The sequence below is a fragment of the Pyxicephalus adspersus genome, chromosome 2, assembly GCF_032062135.1.
Source record: "Pyxicephalus adspersus chromosome 2, UCB_Pads_2.0, whole genome shotgun sequence".
Lineage (NCBI taxonomy): Eukaryota > Metazoa > Chordata > Amphibia > Anura > Pyxicephalidae > Pyxicephalus > Pyxicephalus adspersus.
This window is the reverse complement of record NC_092859.1, coordinates 29,747,400-29,766,831: the sequence shown is the minus strand read 5'-3', so window position 1 is coordinate 29,766,831 and position 19,432 is coordinate 29,747,400. Positions and strand designations below refer to the sequence as shown.

Genomic DNA, 19,432 nt, shown 5'->3' with positions numbered 1-19,432 from the left:
AAAAAGCAAACAAGTATTTTGCTTTTTTTTTAGTAATAAGATAATGCAACTAATGATAATAGTAACAATAAAAATACTTCACTTAACCGTGAGCTGATCAATGAATCAAGAGCCTCCATAACCCTTGTCAAGCACCATTAGGAAAATCATTATTTTACAAATGTATTTATCTTTTTTAAAAATTCATTGTAATGGTCCGCGGGATTTAAAATGATGAATTTAGTAGTCGGTGAGGTCCGAAAGGTTGGAGACCGCTGGTCTAAACCATGTGTATGAGTTGCTGCCATGTGATTGGCTAATTAGATATTTGTGTTAACAAAACAATAGAAAACACTGAGTATTGGTTATTGCTTATTTCTGATAGTGTATCTAAAATTTCAACCAAACTTTTGCTGTTCAATCCCAGGTACTTGACACAAAGTCAAACGTCATCCCCTACTGCAATAGTCACATAATTAACTAGAATGAAAACTCTGAACAATTTGGATCAGAGGAATAGAATAGAACCCCAGTTGTGGGCATTGTCATTTTTTTGTGGCAGGAGGGCAAAAAAGAAATCACTGACTAGGCATCCAGCACAGAATGTTCCCTTGTAGACTTTACTGCTTGAAAACAATGACATTTGGACGCAGTGACTACTGGGGAGGGTAATCTAGATTTTGGTATTCTCTAATGCAGTACAAATCCCTTTATCTTTTTTGGGAAGTGAGCAAAGGGAAACAGTGAACCTAACATTAAATATTATTTTTGCTTTTAGCTGGGTGGTCCCTAATATTTTGCTCTCCTGGGAATTAATGTGATTAGTGGCGTACAAGCTGCTAATCACATCCACAAAACCTTGGAACAGAAACTGCTACATTTATATGTGTATGTGATCAGGCAAGCAAATAGTTGGTGATCACAAACACACGTCTGCATCCAGTGTCTTTTCTCCAATTGTGGTGTCCCCTTTGTGCGCTCCCCATGCTCAGATGCCAGAGAGTAGAAAGTAAAACTGTTACTTTTGTATCTGGTATGTTTCAGTCACCTGCAAAATCAAAGAGATTTAATTGGCATATAAATGTCAGTTAAAGAAAACTGACCTAGGTTAAATATTTTTTTTCTCAATAAAATGTGTTTAATTGATCATTAATCCCCTAGTTTACTGAAACCAGCCTAAATTAACCCTTTCTTCCCCATTGACTTTTGATTTTTTTTTTAACATATATTTTTCTATCTATTGTGTATTTAAAGTTTTTGTTTTAATTGCAAAAAACAGGCTGTTGTTTGCCCAAATTTGGCAAGGAGCAGCCTGATGCCTCCTGGGACACGATGTAGGTATCCCAAGAGGCTCTCCCATTCAGTCTTTGCCCATCTGGTGGTAAAAACAGAAGGAAAAAGGCTTTCCTTTTTCTTTTAAAGGTTTTAGAAGAAAAAAGAAAGCAAATTTTCCCCTTATATAGGAGGTTATCTACCCTTCTGCAATAACACAAAATAAAAATGTAGATGTTACTGTTACACACAAGTGTAAGTGGACCCTTAGCATCCTAATAGTATAATGCCAAATACAGGAAGCATTAAGGATTCTCCATATATGTCCAGTGTAGTGTGCACACGTAAATATGTTGTCAGGGCAAAGCATGCAAAAAAAAAAAAAAATACTCCACCTCCTCCAATACTCAACTATCAATCAATTCCCTGCTGCTCATTCCTCTAACCTAAATGGTTCAATATACCCAGTATGTATAGGGTAAAATGTGACAATGCTAAGGTTTAACAATCAGTCACCACCCAAGCACTATCACATCATCTCAGAGGGGGCACTGTCACTGCTCTCTTTGGAGTCTGGCAATAACCAAACTGGGCTATTTTTTGTCCAGAAGTAATAAAAAGTGCAGAGAGATATTTTTGGAAAGGTATTAGTGGTTAGAAGGGCCTTTCATCAATGCTTTCACTTTCTGTGAATAAGCATGGCGATAGTGTCTCTTTAACATATGTTATTTCATGTGGAAAGGTGCACTGTGTTACAGATGATCACTCATTTATTGTGTGCAATTGACAGCACTGCAACTTACTGAACTACTTACTATAGAGTTAACACAACATGGGTGGAAACTACATGAAGGTTTTTAAAGGCTAGCATGATTCAATTTTACTAGCCCGTACTTTCACAAAAAAGATTTTGAGGTTTGTGAAGGGGATGGGGTACAAAAATAGCCTGGCCACCTGTAATGTAAAATGACAGTGGATGAAAGGGTTTAAAGAGGAAAAAACTCTCCCCATGACTTGTTAGTAAAAGTTTTAAAAATCATTATTTTCTTTTTCAATGTATATCTAAATTAATTGTAAAGTCCTACAAATATGAACACCTTTGACAGGTTAGGGCATTTTGAAGGGCATCGTGCTGGCTGTGACCCTACCAGCTGCTATTTTTCATTATGATCTTTTATAACATGATCAGCACTGCACAGATTTATGCTGTAAATTACAAGGACATATAGTACCAAACCTTATATCAATGGTAATTTTGTGGTTAGTATATAAGTTTAAAGTGTATGTAAACCTTAACACTTTGCTCTTCATTTGTCCAATAAGTGCAAAAAAAGCCTCTTTTCTCTCTGCATCACTTGGAATCAGTTACCATTATCTCTAGTTATCTCTGGACTATGGAACCCTCTATGTTATGGAAAAAAGGAAGAGGTGTTTTGTATTCCTATCTAGTATGTGTCCACCTGCTGCAAAACGGTAAGTGAGCATTGTCACCATAGTACAAGAAATATGTTACTGGCAAGATCGCTAGATGAAAATAAAAAGGGGAGAAGCCTAAAAAGAGAAAAACAACCATCAAATCTAAATAGGAAGTTGCAAAACTCATGAATATCATTAAAACATAGTTGCCTCAAGATGGTAAGTGAAGACTCTTTTCCTCTTAGGAGAAACTGTGTTTTATGACCCTTATACCCTTGACCATGAACAAATGGAAGTATAGTTAGCCAAACTGTAATTCTCAATTGCTAATATTGTAGCAGTAAGTGGGTTTGTAGTATAGATACAAGAATATTTATCTTTCAGAGTATATTACAATCATTTTATTTAAACAAAATACTTCCTGACTTATAAACTCCAGAAGTGCAGCAAACATCAGCAACCAAAGAGCATTCACTCATCACCAATCTTACTGGACTAAACAGAAACATGGTTGGCTATTATGTGCAAATGAATTCTATACATGACTTTCTCACTCATAACCTTATCACACACACTGCCCCAAGACTTTTCTAGAGCTGCCCTGACTCTCTGGAATGGTCTTCCTCGTCCTATTCGGCTTGTTCCTACTTTCTGCTCATTTAAAGGAGCACTCAAAACCCATTTTTTCAAAATTGCCTACCCCTCGTCTTCTGTCTTTAAAACCCCCACTTCCCACCACTACATATCTCCCCTCCTACTGTGTGTTAATTCCTCCACCTCCTAGATTGTAAACTCTTTGGGGCAGGGTCCTCCTCCTGTGTCACTGTCTGTATCTGCCTGTCAATTGCATCCCCTATTCAATGTACAGTGCCGCATAATATGTTGGCGCTCCTGTTTAACAATAATATACCTCATCATTGGTCTTTGCACTTTCTTTCTTCATAACCTTAATAATGTTCATACATTAATGATGTGACAGTCACTAGATTGAGAAAAAAGTGACAAGAGTCCCAGTCTATTCAAAGCCCTATGTGTAGCCACCCAGGTGACAGTGGGGTGAGGCTTGTGTAAGAGGTCTAAAATACCATTCTTCCTGGCTGGAGATGTTCAACAGCATTTAAGAGTAAGTAGCAAAAACCGAAAATACAACAATACAGGTGAGTTAAATCATGTATTATTTAATCTCTCCTAATTCACTAATGTATAAAAATATTTCAATGGCTCAATCCCACCCAACAATATATTTGCTTTGCCTGGAAGTCCAACACTTCCAGTTGCAAACTCTGTATTGGGGGTAGAAAAAAAAATAAATAGGAAGAGAGCACTGGCCGCAGGAGAGTGGCACCAAAGTCCAAACAGATAGAACAAAGTGATTTATCAGTTTTGGGTGAACTAATCCTTTAAAAGGAGATTATTTTTTCTTAGATGCTCTCTTGCCTTCACCCTTTTTGGGTGGTCCTTTGCCACGCAGTTTGCGCAGTCGTTTCATTTCTTCCTTGAAGTCTTCATGTTCATCTCTACAAAAAGATAAAAGTCAGATAAACCTGTCAATAAATCTTTTCAAATATTATGTACATAAACTTACTCCCAACACCATTAACATCAAAATTAAGGACTCTCATCAAGTACTGTCCATATTAAATACATTAATGTTTGATTAACACATGGTCAAAGGAAGGCCATTTCCAAACAATTTGAAGTCTATCATTCTACAGTGAGAACTTCAAATGGAACATTTTTAAAACAGATTCCATTCCTTAGGAGTGAACATCCTAATAAATTTTACCCGAAAGTCATACTGCACCAGGCCCATAAAAATTACAGGCCTCAGTGAGCATGGTAAAATTTATTCAGTTGACCATAAACGTCTCTCTTCCCAAAGTATTCTATAGTGTTGTAAAGGCCCAGATCCCAACCCAATGTAAATGCTGGGGCAGAACCTTAAGAAAGCTGTGCATAAATGAATCTCTGCAAACTTTAATGAACTAAAGCAAAAAAAAAAATGGGCCAAGACTTCTCCACAACAATGGACTTGATTTATTAAAGCCCTCCAAGACTGGAGAGAATACACTTTCATCAGTGAAGCTGGGTGATCCAACAAACCCGGAATGGATTTGGTCCAGGATTGAAAACATTTGCTAGCAAATAGCAAATGACTTTGAAGAAATACATTGCAGATTTTCTGGATCACCCAGCTTCACTGATGAAAGTGTATTCTCTCCAGCCTTGAAGAGCTTTAAGAAATCAGGCCCAATGTGAGAGACAAAGTAAATGATTACTTTAAGTTACTGCTACCAAAGGTGGTTCTGCAAACTACTGAATCATGTGGTATGCTTAGTTTTTTTCACCCATGGTTACATTTTTGTTAAATAATGACACTGTGAAATCTGGTGTGTTATAAACCTGAAAATAATTTTAAAACCTACCTAACATTAGATATGTAAAGCCTTGAAAGACTGTGTACATTCTTTATCTCGTGACTGTATATACTGGGGGGAAGGAGGACAGTTGGACGCTCTGCACATATGCCAAGACATATAGGTTGAGGACATATAGGTAAAGCCTCTGGTTTGCGGTTTTCTGGCTTTTACAGGTGTTAAGACATTTCAAGTGGGTCAAAAGCCTACTAATCCCACCACAAGCTGTAATTTCTTCCAGGGGCCTGAATATCCTGTAGCAATGTTCTGTCTTTTAAAACCCTCACTACTTCCCATTACTACATATTTCCCTTGAATGTGCCGAATGTTTGTTATTGCCGGGGTGCAGCAAAGCTGCATATGTTTGTTCAACTAAAAGTGATATAACACTTCCTCTTCTCCTCCTGTGTCATTGTTTGTATCTGTCGGTCTCCTGTGGTGTGTAATTTGTTGGCGCTTTATAAATTCAGTTTATAATAACACATTCAGTCCCACATTTACCAGAGAAGCTAAGACTCAGAAAGACAAATTGTAAGATATGGGTCTGAAGACATGTATGATTTATGAGTTTTACTTTTATTTTTTTAAACAATAAATGTAATAAAATAGATAGAAAGGCATGTAGTGAAATTACCTGTAGAGGCCCATAAATCTTAAATTGCGCATCAGAGGGGTATAGACATTATGTTGTGGGTACCAGTCACAGACCTCTTTCCTTTTGGCCATTGGCTGCTCGCTGAAGAGCTTCACTACTTTCATTGACTTGTTATCTGTTGGCCGCACAACCTCTCCAAATATCCTCGCACTCAGACATGACATGCGGAAAGCGTATTTCGTCATAGAGGACATGGTCAGGCAATTTTTCCCTATGGGAACAAAAGGCATTATCTATCGATACTGTTTAAGCACACATTTAAAGATGCAATTCACTTAGATCTACTCAGCACCGTACTGTAAGAACGCAAACCAGACTAATTAGACTGCTTGGTACAAAGGTATAAATATCGAACAAAAACACCACAGGTGCCATGTGTTTGGGGAACACAATAAGTCGACAGTCAGCATATGTCTTCTAGTGGATTACTTTTAGCCAATTTACCCTAAGGAATAGGTCTGAGACTGATGTTTATGAAGACTTTTTGTCTGAACTCCATGTATATCACAAACAAAAGACTATTGGAGCTTTGGTTTAAAAATGTTTGTTAACCCAAAGGGTTAAACTTGTGACAACAATGGTGCTTGGGGACTGGCCCAGTGTTGTCACATGAAGCAAGTCACTTCACTACCAACTGCTGAAAAAAATGGTGTTAGAATGAAGGAAAAATGAGTAGTGCTGCTGTGGTGGGGTCATTAAAAAACCCTGATCATCCATTTTACCAGCAACCTTCCTATAAGGTTTTATGTGCTATCAATATATTTCTGGAATGATATTTAAGTAAAAGTCTCCCTTGACTAGAAATCCAAAAGCCCTGAGACTAATGCTCAGGTTGCCATCTTGATTGTGATGGTAGCAACCCCAATAGACTCAAGTGACACTGTATAGTCAGGGTTATGTGGGAAGGAAATGGACCAGCACCAATTTTTTTAGTTTGGTGACAGGGCCTCTTTAAAGCTGTTGCTTTACCCTGCATGGCAAAAAACACAGCTATCCTAAAAATCTTACGGCATCAATAAACACATTTTGTTTTTTTAGAATTAGTAGATGGATGTGGAGCTGACCACTTTTGTCATATCTAAAGAAGATTTTTCAGAGGATGCATTTCTGTTTCAAGAAGGAGCAGCCTTGTCATTTTTATACCCTCAAGGTGACAGGTTTTTTAGAATCCTCCAATCTCTTGATGTGTGATACAGACACACATGGAAAAATAAGCATGGCATAAACCCTAATTAAATGCAGTTCCCTTTCCCATGTTATCCCGTACAAAACTCTCTTTAATTTAATGCATGAGCAATTAAACTCCGGGGCCTGCAATCAAGCCTGCAGACTATTACGAGAATCATTTGAAAAAATACACTGACTGTCTTTTCTTTTTCAGTTTGTCACTATTATGTCAACTTTTGTGCAGCGGCCGCGACTGACAAATGATGAGAACGCAGGTGGGGCCTCTAAAAGGCATTTAGGGTGATACCTGTCACTTCAATAAAATGCAGACAAGCATTTAGCTACATTTTCTTTCCATATGCAGTCATGGCATATTAAATTATATGGGTCAGATAGGCAGGGCAACATGATAAGCTAAATAAAAAAAATATGTATAACTGAAGGGTTATCCATAAACATAGCCAGACCAGGAATCACACAGTCCCTGCATAAACTGCATCAATATTAAAAGGGGATCTGCCACCAAAAAAAAAGAGCACATGGAAATGCAGGAGTTCCATTTTTTTTTAATGTTTTCCAGTGTGAGATTTTAGGCCGCTTTCCTCCTGTTCTTTTCTGCCTGCATTATTAATATAACAGTGGCACCCAATTTTATTCTGCACATGCACAAGATCTGGTATGGATTCATGTGCATACCTGTCAATCAAGGGTGTTGCTGCAAGAAAGGAAGAGACTAAAAAATAATATATGTAGTTACTGTGATAGGTAAACTTTAAGACTGGGTAAGTGATTATGAAGATGTGGGTTTTTCTTTAAATGTAATAAAGGAAGAAACAAGCTTAATGAGACAGGGGAGGCAAATCCAGAGATTTGAGACGCTACAGAGAAAATTTAATGAGGCAATAAATTCTGACAGAGGTTGTCAGGATCCACAAAAAAATTGAACGAAGGGTTATTAGCACAATTAAAATATATATAAGCGTAAAGTTTATTAAAGTCAGCCTGCAGTTGTCACTCCCATTGTTACCGCAAACTTGGGTGACCTTACTTGTTTCTGTTACATACATGTAACACATCTGCACCAGCATTGTCATCTCAGATTCCTAACTGAATTATGATCAAGCACACAATATTATGTGATCTGGCAGTGACATAGGTATTCACTACACTTATGGAGCATAGGATAATGTAGAGCAATGCAGGGCAGTCAGTGTTACAGGTCTACTGAACATCTCCAAATCTGGCAGTACTGTTCGGGTAGACCAGATGTTCTGGCAGTTTCACTTTGATGGGGAAATACTGTTTAATTAGAATAGAATTGTTTTTAGATGAGATAGATGTTACCCTTTAAAATTTGCAGGTTACACAAATCAGCATGAAATGTGAAGCGTTACCTTCAACTTTCAAAAAAAGTAACATTTACCACCCCGTCCCAAAAACAGTATTTTTCTGCTCCCTCATGTTGCATAGTCTCAAGCTACCAGGTTCATTGTGAGTGTTTTTTCACATCATTAGAGGATGTAGAGAGACTACAGTTTGTGATCAGAGAGACCTATACTGCTAGAATTGTGGTATAAGAATTGCAGCAAAATACAACTTTGTGCTTCATTACAGGAAGAGAAAGAAGCAATGATACTTTCCAGGTTCCATTTATTGGAGAATCAATACTTTTGGGTCTGAGTTGCAGATATAATCTGAACATTTCTGTGTAAGCAGAAGGTGGAAGGTCATGAAAGGGAAGTACACTATATGGCTAAACTTATGTGGAAAGGCCTCCTCTAGTTTTTTAGGCAATGCACACAAAGCGGGCTTATAAACTTATGGGGTGAGGGAACTTGGACAGCCTCAAATGCCAAATGGTCTATGGGTATATTTTATAAATACACATAAGGGAGCTGATTTATCTGTCAAATGCTGCAATTTTTTTCTGCAATTTTTATCCACATAGCAAAACCCTCTTTGACAGGGCAGAGGACATCTTTTTTTCTGATTGTATTTAAATAATACTTAAAGCAGAAGTAAACTCAAAATAACAAAAACATACTTACCTTTAATCCCGCCGATCCGTTGGTAGGTTTCTTCGTTTGGGTTCCACGTCATCCCAGTATCCATTTTCGTCTAGGCAGAGAGGAACCGCCAGACACCAACATCTTCTTTCCATGTCTCCGGATCTCGCACTGCGCAGGTGCGAGATCAGGGGAAGTAGATGGGGTGCATCTACGTCACCCAATGCTGCACTTGAAAAAAAAAAACATTACAACTTTTACTTTAAATAAAAGGGTTGTCTACCCTTTTCTCTAAAGTAAACATTTTCAGTGTAGGTCCATTTTAAAAGGTCTTATCAATCCTACAGCCTGTAAACGGACAGTGAAAAGAACAGCAGCAGATTGAGCTTATCTCTCTCTTCCCTCTCCTGCTATCAATACGTTCCTTGTTAGCACAAATATATTTTCATTGCTGGGCTCATTGGACTTGCCTTTGCAACGCTAGGTCCCAGTTCAAATCTCGGCCAGGACACTAGTTGCATGGAGTTTGTATATTTGCACCGTGTTTGCTTGGTTTCTTCCCACAAAATCAGTTAGGACTGTATTAACACATGACTATGGTAGGGACATTAGACTGTGAGCTCCTTTGAGGGACACCTAGTCACATGACTATAGACTTTGTGAAGCGCTGCGTAATATTTCACAGCTATATATATTATATAACTATATATATATATATATATATATATATATATATATGTACTGGATAGTAGTAATTGCTGGCTTGTATTGGAGATTCATGTTGCTGGGCTTCTTCCTTGGTATGTTTAATGAGTCGCTGCCCCACCAACAAGATTGTGCAGACTTTTCTTCCATCTCCACTTCTCCTATCAGCCACCTGGCTCAATACTCCTAACTTTACTCTGCTGGGTACAGAGCAGCATGAGACTCCATGGAACGACCCCTGCTATATATACTATATCCACAGATCACAGTACATTAGTGTGATGGTCAGTGGGAAGAATGTCACCCTTACAGATAGCCAAAAAAGATTATTGCTGTCAATCAAATGGCCTGAGAGGCACAAATTGCTCATTGCTCAGGGAACCCTCAGGAGGAAGTAATGCTGTGCGAGTGCTGATCAGCTCAGGAGCCCTGTGAAGGTAAAAGTCCATGGCAGCCTTGGCTCATAGGAACAGCATCGGATTATGTTGGCTTATATCAAACCCAGGCGACAAGAAAGAAAAACAAAGGTTATAGTGTAAGTAAACCCAAAACAACAAAATCACACGTACCTTAAAGAGGAAGTAAATTCTAAAGTGGCCAAAACAAAACAATCCACTTACCTTTAATCCCGCAGAGCAGTCTATCAGTCCAGAGGTCTCTTCCATCGGGTCCTGCATCATCTCGGCATCCGTCTTCGAGCCACCACTCAAGGTGCCACCATCTTCTCCCCTTCTCCTGAGTTCTTCTTTCTAGGTCACCTGACACCGGCGCGAGATCGGGTGACGTATATAGAGAAAACAATGTGTGCATGTGTGAAATCGGCTTTTTTTTTTTCCTTCTGATGAAAGGGCACCCAAGAGCCTCCTGGGATGCGTGATGTAGGTAGCCTAGATGATCAAGAATTAAGGGGGCACTTAAAAAAAACAAAAAAAAAAAAAACAAACAGAATTTTTACCCTACATAAAAGCGTTGTCTACACTTTTATGTAAAGTGAAAATACTGAGTTTAGGTACGCTTTAAATCCTGCAGATCAGTCTATCCATCAAAAGATCCTGCAGATCAGTTTCTTCCATCAGGTGCCAGTCTGTCTTCGGCCCAACGCAGAGTGAGCGCCAGGCGCCGCCATCTTCCCTGCTCTTCTCCTGGGTTGTTCTTCCTGCTTCACCCGATCCCGCATGGTGCATGTGCAAAATTGGGTGATGTAGACTGGGGAAAAAACTTGCCCCACTCGCTGCGCATGCGTGAGATCGGCAATTTTTTCCCCTATTGATGAAAGAGGTGCTCAGGCATGCGCAGAAGGAGCAGCCAAAAGCCTCCCTGGATGCATGACCTAGGTATCCCGGGAGGCTCTGCACTCCCATTCATTCTTGATTGCCTAGGCAATTTAGAACTAGGGGGGAGTGCTGCACCCTTTTTTTATTAATTTTTTTTTTAAAAGAAAAGAGTGTTAAACTTAAAAAAAACACAAACAGAATTTTCACTTTAAATAAAAATGTTGTCTACCCTTCTATGTAAAGTGAAAATACTGAGTTTAGCTACGCTTTAAAGCCCCGGCTGAAGGTCGGTATTGTACTGTTTTATTATTATAAATCTATGTCAGTATTTGAAATAAAACAATAGAGTTTGACTTTAAAGCTGAACCCGACAGATATAGAAGACACAAATATAGCAGATGTGTATACAATATCAGCTCATTACATTGTATTATACACATAACCAGCATTACCTGGGGACAATAAGAAAAGCACACAGTGCTGCCACACAGTCTGCATGATGGTGCCCATTGCTGTGTGTTCAGCTACAAATAAACACAATTAGTAGGCTGCTGTAATGAGGCCTCACTATGCCCTTTACCTCAATGATAGTTCAGAAATATTAGGAAATAAACGAATATACGCGACTTCCTTGCCCCACATAAAGGTGAATAATAAGTCTGCATCAATAATGATACATTTTCTCCATTACAGCACACAGAGCGCTGCACACCATGAGAGCCGAGTTACTTACTTGTCTGACCTCTGACAACCAGGAGGACTACTTCCGGTACACATGACACAAGGATTGATGGCCGTGATGAAAGCGGAAGTAGGCGGGGCAATTACGCGTCATGTGGTGACCCTAGAAACGCGTAGTGGGAGGGATTTAGGTTTGGTTATGGTTGTTAGGGGACAGATTTTGCATTGTCATGACTACGGGGTGAGGAAACCCCGGTGACTGGGTGGTATGAGGGCTGCTACAGTGTGAGGAGACCCCGGTGATGGCGTGACAGGAGATGAGTGAGGGGAATGAGATGACAACATGTGCAATGTCATCTCTACAGGGTGACAGTAGGATGCAGTGTTGCCCCCTTCAGGGTGACAGGAGGATGCAGTGTTGCCCCTTCAGGGTGACTAGAGGTGTCATGGCTGTGGGGTATTATGGAGGTGCAGGGTTGGGTAGCTGGGTGGCAGTGCCAGTGCTGGATGAAGCTGCATTTTGGGGGAAGCTGGCATGTACAGTGCCAGAATGGCAGGGAGGATGCATGGATGATGGGTAGGGAAATGTGTACAGATACAGATAGCAGGGTGAAAAAGAGATGAATAAATGGTGGGGGTGGGTGGTTCAGGCTTTAAATGTTATTGCCATGCTAAGTGACATGGGGGGGGGGGCAGGGATTGTTGTTGATAAGGAAGCAGCAATGTCTGTTACAAGGTGACATGGGGGTGCTGAGTAAGTCATAGCAATGTCATAGCAGGGGGGAGCCATGGAGGTTTGTTGAGCTGGGTGGCCGAGCATGTGGTGCCATTGAAGAATACAAGAACAAGAAAAATACGGGACTTTAACGGCAGTGGATTTATAAAAAGTTATCATATACCTTTTATTTCCTTCATTAAGAATAAACAATTAAAAAATATACATGCCTTTTCCCTTATACCATGTTTCGGAAAGAGTTAATCAACATTGTTGGCATACCTGGGCTAGATACATTGTTGTTGCAAAACTGGAATACACACCCAGCTGTACAGGAGAGTCTGGCACTCTCACAAGTAACCTTGCTGCCAGGGCCAAGTAGAAGGGCTCATCTCTTAATGTTGCAGCAGCAATGACAAGAAGCAAGGCCCACCAGTTGCTGCAATACTTGCAAGCAGCAATAGGTCATGCATAACACAGGAGTATGTTTCAGGACTATCAAACTTATCCTTGCTTGAATAGTGAGCTACTAAACCCGAACAAACATGTTTGTCATCTATTTTGGGGGTGATGCAGCACTGAGCTGTTCCATCTGCCTGCCAAACCCTGTAGATTATGTACTGTATTCGAGAGCTCTGCTTTCAGTGATATTCCCCTAATGTAATCAGTAGTGCTTTAGGAAACACCTCTCCCTATTCCCTTTGGTTGACCCTAGGCTACAAGGGGGAATGGCGGGGTTGGTGGTTGTCATTTCAGTATTCTGCATCAGCCCAGCATATTGCTAATGTGCAAGCTCCAACAATTTTGGTATCTGCTCGTACCAGGAAATCTTGGAGCTAAACTGTACATACATTCCAGTGCAATGTAAGTATAAGCAAGATAAGTATGAAAATCCTGGAGCATTCACCATCAAAAACATCTCAGCTTCCATATTTTGCTCTGACAAGTTTCTTTTACGGGTTGTTTTAAAAGCGCTCTTGTTCTTCAAACCTTTTCATGTCTTTATTTGAAAGACCTGAGTGTCATAGTTATCAACCCCTATCGCAGGAATTCCTTTCATTCACGTTAATTCAACAGCTTTGATCTCAATTTATGTTGGTATCTACGTAAATAGGAACATTTTCTTTCTTTAAAAAAATGAATAAATAAAATGAAACCTAAGTTAATTGAAATCTCTTGTTTTGTATGTCTTTTGTTATGTAAATGCAGGGTTTTGAATCATGGCAGTGGAATTAACATCTTTTAATAAAGGAAAAAAGAAAGTCTTTCTAAACTGTAAAAGGATGAGGCATCTGGGGCCCCAGTCTATCAATCTGATTTTTCCTGAGCTGGATTTCAAATACAATAACACAAACCATTTAAATTCTACCGTTTTATGGTCATCCCCAAACACTGGGGTTTAGTTATGGATGTATATTCCTATATAATGGATTCTATAGCACAGTCTCCTGTCAATTATTTTTTTATTGTTGCAGCTCAGCATATTTACCTGCCACTGCGGTTTTTACTGGGCATGTTAGGGTTACTATTATTATACAGTATTTATTTAGCGCCAACATATTATACAGCGCTGTACATTAAATAGGGGTTGCTAATGACAGACTGATACAGACAGTGACACAGGAAGAGGACAGGACCCTGCCCAGAAGTGCTTCAGAATACCAGAGCTCTTCTCACTCTCAACAGGTTATCACTTATCAGCCATCAGGGGCATGGGAAGTATGTTGCAGTCCTCACTTTTACATCACTGTAGTTTTGCAGAGTGCAGCAGAATAACAAAGCCCTCCTCGCTCCATGCCTGATGAATAAACAAACAGTGGGCAGGTATGATCATCCTAATAGCCCAGGTATAATTTGTTTTTAGGAGTCATTCTACTTTCCCTGCATTGTTTAAAGAAGTTAAATGCAGGTAGTCCCTTGGTTACATACGAGATAGAGACTGTAGGTTTGTTCTTAAGTTGAATTTGTTGGTTTGTTCTTAAGTTGGAACAGGTACATTCTTTTAAAAAAGGCAATTAGGACAGATGTTTGTCTCAACATATTATTAGGCAGCGTGGTGTCAGTTACTGTATAATGTTAATCACAAACAAAGCAAAAAAATTTTTTTTTAAAGACGTCGACATTTATTAAAGCGTACTTAAACTCAGATTTTTCACTTTACATAAAAGGATAGACAACCATTTTATGTAAGGTAAAAATTCTGTTTGTTTTTTTTGCCCCCTCATCCTTGATCACCTAGGCTACCTACATCACACATCCCAGGAGGCTCTTGGGTACCCTTTCATCAAAAGGGAATAAAAAGCTGACCTGTTGGGTGACCTAGAATGCAGAACCCAGAAGAAGGGCAGAAGATGGCGGCGCCTTGAGTGCCGGCCCGAAGACGGATGCCGGGATGATGCGGGACCCGATGGAAGAGACCTCTGGACCGATAAACTGCTCTGCGGGATTAAATGTAAGTGGATTTTTTTTTTGTTTTGGCCACTTTTGAGTTTACTTCCTCTTTAAGGTAGGTGTGATTTTATTGTTTTGGGTTTACTTCCGCTTTAACCTTTGTTTTTCTTTTTTGTCACCTGGGTTTGATAAAAGCCAGCATAATCCGATGCTGTTCCTGTGAGCTCAGGCTGCCATGGACTTTTAAGTGCAACACCATTTAAAAAAAAAAAGAGAGGTGAATAGGAATGAATGGGAGTGCAGAGCCTACGTCACACATCTCAGCAGGCTCTTGGCTGCTCCTTCTGCTCATGCCTGAGCATCTGGGGCATGCGTAGAATGAGCCATTTCGCCAAAAAAGAAAGAAATTGCTGATCCCACGCATGCACAGTAAGATCAGCAAGTTTTTTTATTCCAACGTACGTCACCCGATCTGCGTCAGGTGATGTAGGAAGAAGAACCAGGGAGAACAGAGGGAAGATGGCCACCCTAGCGCGCCGGCCCGAAGAGGGATGCCGGGACAACACGGGACGCGATGGAAGAAACTTCTGGACCAATTGACCGCTCTGCGGGATTGAAGGTAGGTGTATTTTTTTTGTTTTGGGTCGTTTTTGGGTTTACTTCTTCTTTAACTTCTGGAGCAAGCTGGGCTTTCCTAGCCTCTGTCGTGCTCCTCTAGGAGGCGGGTGTATGTTGGATGTCCTTAACCCAGGGACTACCTGTAGAGACTTTCTGCCTTTTTGCATTGACTGCAATAATAAAAAAGTTGTTGAGATCTGTATCCAGTCACATGAGTAGCATTTCCATATTGGCCATGTATTGTCTTCTAATGAAAAAGGTTTACACTTCAAATAGAGTCACTGACCTTCCCTGACATGTTAATGCTGTTAGATATGCATGATTGACAAGGTGAAGTGTGTCATGTATTTATAATCACATTACTAATTAAAATGAAGATGTAATGATGCAAACATTCAGCTTGTTGTTGGCAGATCACTGGGGAGTTTCGTTTTGATTAGCTGACACCACCAATGACCTTTGTGCTGCCTATAAACTAATATCAGATTTGTTACTGTTTTTGTAAAAGTCATAATTAAAAGTTAAAAATTCCAAAATAAATCCAGCTTTGATAAATTAACCCCAAGCTGTCTATTGGGACTAATGACCTACTCAAGAGCAATCAAGAAATAAGTATTAATATTTAATTACCTCACCATCCCGCCTTCCCCACACACACTAATAAACCTATGCATTCATCTTCATTTTATACTACACAAATTGTTTTCCAGCACATTTTATTAATAAATTAATGTATTAATCATGGTTTTCAGAACTGTAAACAAATACATAATTATACATTTCCCTTATAATTGATCTGACTTTAAAAAGTGAAGATTTACTATGTTATTAGGAACATCCAGAAATGTTAATTGTACTCTTTGTGAGAAAATGTATCCTTTGTCTTGAATTTCTCCTGAAATATAACAGAGCCAGCATTTCCAGCACCTTGCTAGCTGCATAGCTGTAAATCTGCGTCATAAGACTACAAACACTGCTGCCGCTAACTGCTGGTCCCTCCAGATTTGGAATGAGGTTTGGTGATGGCATTAATGTGTCACTCATTGTTCTCCTTACTGCTGAGGTTGCTGTACCCAAGGACCTGCAGTGCAAGAATCTCTGTGCTTGTGTTTTATTCATTCACTGGGTGTCCCTCCACCTCTTCTGCTGCTTCCCAAACCAGTTATCATCAGAGGGGTAACTATCTTTGGGAAGCAAAACCCTCATCCTCAAAGTTGAGCTTCACAATACTGCAAAAGGCTTCAGTCATGACCATGGGTAAAACTAAAAGTTAAGTCCTAGTTAGGTTGGCAAGATCAAGACAGTTTCTGCTGTGACATACCATAGGATATATTAAATGTAAGCAATATTTGGCAAATCCCTTGAACAGAACAGTACAATGAAGGCATGTTAAATCAGTCAATTCTGTTAACAAGTCCTTTGCATTCTACTTGCCTTTTATATAGCTTTCTTTTATATAGTATGGGTTCTCCCTGAGGGGAGACCTGTTAGAATGGAAACATGGTGACTGACTTTGCTGATGGCATCTTTGCTATGTGGATAAGAAGCACCAACTAACACACATGGTAAATAGTTAAAGGGGATGTAAACCCAAGCAATAAAATATACAGGCGTTAAATCGGAATTGGACATGTCAATGGTTCCTGAGCTTCTGCCATAATCAGCAAGTAAGCAAAACATACTAGCCTATTATGACACATACTTACCCCATCCTGGACCCGTCATCACTGCATCCTAGGATGCCAGCATCTTCACCGCCGGCTCCACAGCGACTTTCTTGGAGACAATAGGCCTAATGTATTAAAGCTCTGCAAGGCTGGAGAGGATACACTTTCATCAGTGAGCTGGGTGATCCAGCAAACCTGGAATGGATTTATTCAAAGTCATATGCTATTTGCTAGCAAATGTTTTGAACCCTGGACCAGATCCATTCCAGGTTTGCTGGATCACCCAGATTATCTGATGAAAGTGTATTCTTTCCAGCCTTGCAGAGCTATAGTAAATCAGGCCCAATGATTCTCCTCAGTGTTAGGATGATGTAACTTCTACGTGTGTGCAGCAGTTAGCAGTTAATTATCTCCAGCGTCATGCACAGTGTAGTTTAGAGCTGGAACAAAAAGCCACCAGGAGCCAGGTAGCACGTTATTTGACAAAAGAAACATTACATGGTCCATTGCTTTGGGGACAGAAAAGCTCTGAAGAGTTCTCATTTGATCACTACATCTAGTGCTCTGGCCACTGCTTCAGTGCTCAGGTGAAAGAATGCATGTTTTTGCATTTTCACAGCTTGTTGTACATTTGTGAATAGAGAATTTTATTCTAGATCTGAATGATGTGTTCTATAAAGCAATTTCTCCCATCCCCCCTAAACACCATAATGTACACCTTTGTGTGTGCTTATATTGTTCCAGTCAAATTGTACACTTGTGAATGGAAATCTTATCCTCATTTAGGTGATGTGTTTAAAAAAGTAATTTCTGTAACTATTGCTAAGTAAAAAAAAAATTACAGCTGTCCATTTTCTCATTTTGTGAACATGGAATTTTATTCATGAATTGGGTGATGTGCTTAAAAAGCAATTTATGTCGCTGTTGTTTATTACACCAAACATTAAGAGCAACATTGGCAAAGTTAAAGGAAAATGCAGTGGCACTAGGAATGTATGTGCACAGGTTGAATTGACTCATTCAGCTTTGGCAAAACAAAGGGTTTTTACAGACTACAAAAGTTAATGGATGACTATAATTTCTAAAAGCAGTGTTCATCCATTATCTCTGCAGCATGTAGGAGATGTCGGATGACCTGTCACAGGTCAACTCAAACCACCTGCACCTCATTCTTCAAATATTCAGTTCAGTCATTTGCTGGTATTTACAGCCATCCTATTTCCTGCCATGACAAGTCCCACACACTCTCCGAAACAGCCAACAATGAATAGTCTGAAAAAAGTAGAAGATGAAGATGTTTTATGTACTGATTGCCTCTTAGGTGGAACAGCATGAAAACCATCTAAGGAAGGAAGAGCAGGATGTGTCAGTATGTGTAGTTAGTCATTTTTATGCACCTCATTACTGATAAGTATACGTGGGCATGACAGGGGTTACATCCTCTTTATGGAACACTGAACAAATCTAGTGCTGGTTGGACAGCAAGCTGCCTGGAGTACACCTTCATTTCTAGTACCACATAGAGGTTTATGAGATATGCCCTATATTACTTGTGTGCTGCCTGGCAATCCCAGCACTTTTGGCTTGTCTTCCTTTTCCGCCATCAACTCCCCCCCCCCCCTTCTTCTTTACTCCTTGCCCTAAAAAAGTTAAACTAGAAGAGCTAAAGCTCTAACTTTTAGAAGCCCTCTTCAATACCTCCTGTCTCTGCTATGTGACATAATTATTGTTGGGAATCCAGTGCTTTCTGCCTCATATGTTGCATTTTTGTTATTGAGACCCCCTCCAAATGCATTCTGCCAGAATTTTCAGACTCCTGGTTACTGCTGTCCAAATGTGGTACCATATGATAATTGAAGAGCTGTGCCTATGTACTGTATACACAAGGCTTTTGCTACAGATAAAGCTATTTGTTGCAAATCAAATGTGGTACCATAGGGTACTTTTATATAGCGATTTTTTTTTTTTGGTAATACAGGTAGTCCCTGAGTTAAAGACATCCGACATATGGACGACTCCTGGATACGAACCAGGCTTCCCTGCTTGTTCCTGTGCATGACAGAGGCTGGATGGGTGGAGGGGGGCGGTTAGCATGACTTGCAGAAGAATTCTTTTGCTAAATACAGCTGAGGTGATTTTAAGGGATTGAGCTATTCTGAAACTTTCTGTATCTTTTTAATGACCAAGACAAACTCTGCATTTGTTTCTTTTTGTATATCAAAGCACAGCTTGCTCCAGAAGTTAATGAATGTCTAGGCTTCATAAAGATTTTTTTTTTTGCTTTGTTTGTGATTAACTCACAGTGAGGATTTCATACAGTAACTGACACCACGCTGCCTAATAATGTTGAGAAAAACATCTGTCTTAATTACATTTAAAATAATGTACGTGTTCCGACTTACATACATATTCAATTTAAGAACAAACCTACAGTCCCTATCTCGTATGTAACCCGAGGACTACCTGTAG

At 39.6% G+C, this 19,432-nt stretch overlaps 1 protein-coding gene across 3 annotated transcripts; it reads right to left on the bottom strand.

Annotated features, from left to right (window-relative positions):
- Positions 1-3,825: 3,825 nt before the first annotated feature.
- On the bottom strand, positions 3,826-11,746 carry MRPS33 (mitochondrial ribosomal protein S33). Of its 3 annotated transcripts, none has more exons than XM_072400205.1 (3): positions 11,625-11,746; positions 5,719-5,950; positions 3,826-4,184 (listed from the first exon to the last, which is right to left on the bottom strand). In XM_072400205.1, exons 2-3 carry the CDS (start codon positions 5,931-5,933, stop codon positions 4,079-4,081), a joined length of 321 nt encoding a protein of 106 aa, XP_072256306.1. In that variant the 5' UTR covers positions 5,934-5,950; positions 11,625-11,746; the 3' UTR covers positions 3,826-4,078. The 3 variants fall into 3 exon arrangements, with proteins under 3 accessions (XP_072256306.1, XP_072256307.1, XP_072256305.1); XM_072400206.1 differs by lacking the exon at positions 11,625-11,746 and adding an exon at positions 11,472-11,590; XM_072400204.1 differs by lacking the exon at positions 11,625-11,746 and adding an exon at positions 11,344-11,362.
- Between the last annotated feature and the right edge of the window lie 7,686 nt (positions 11,747-19,432).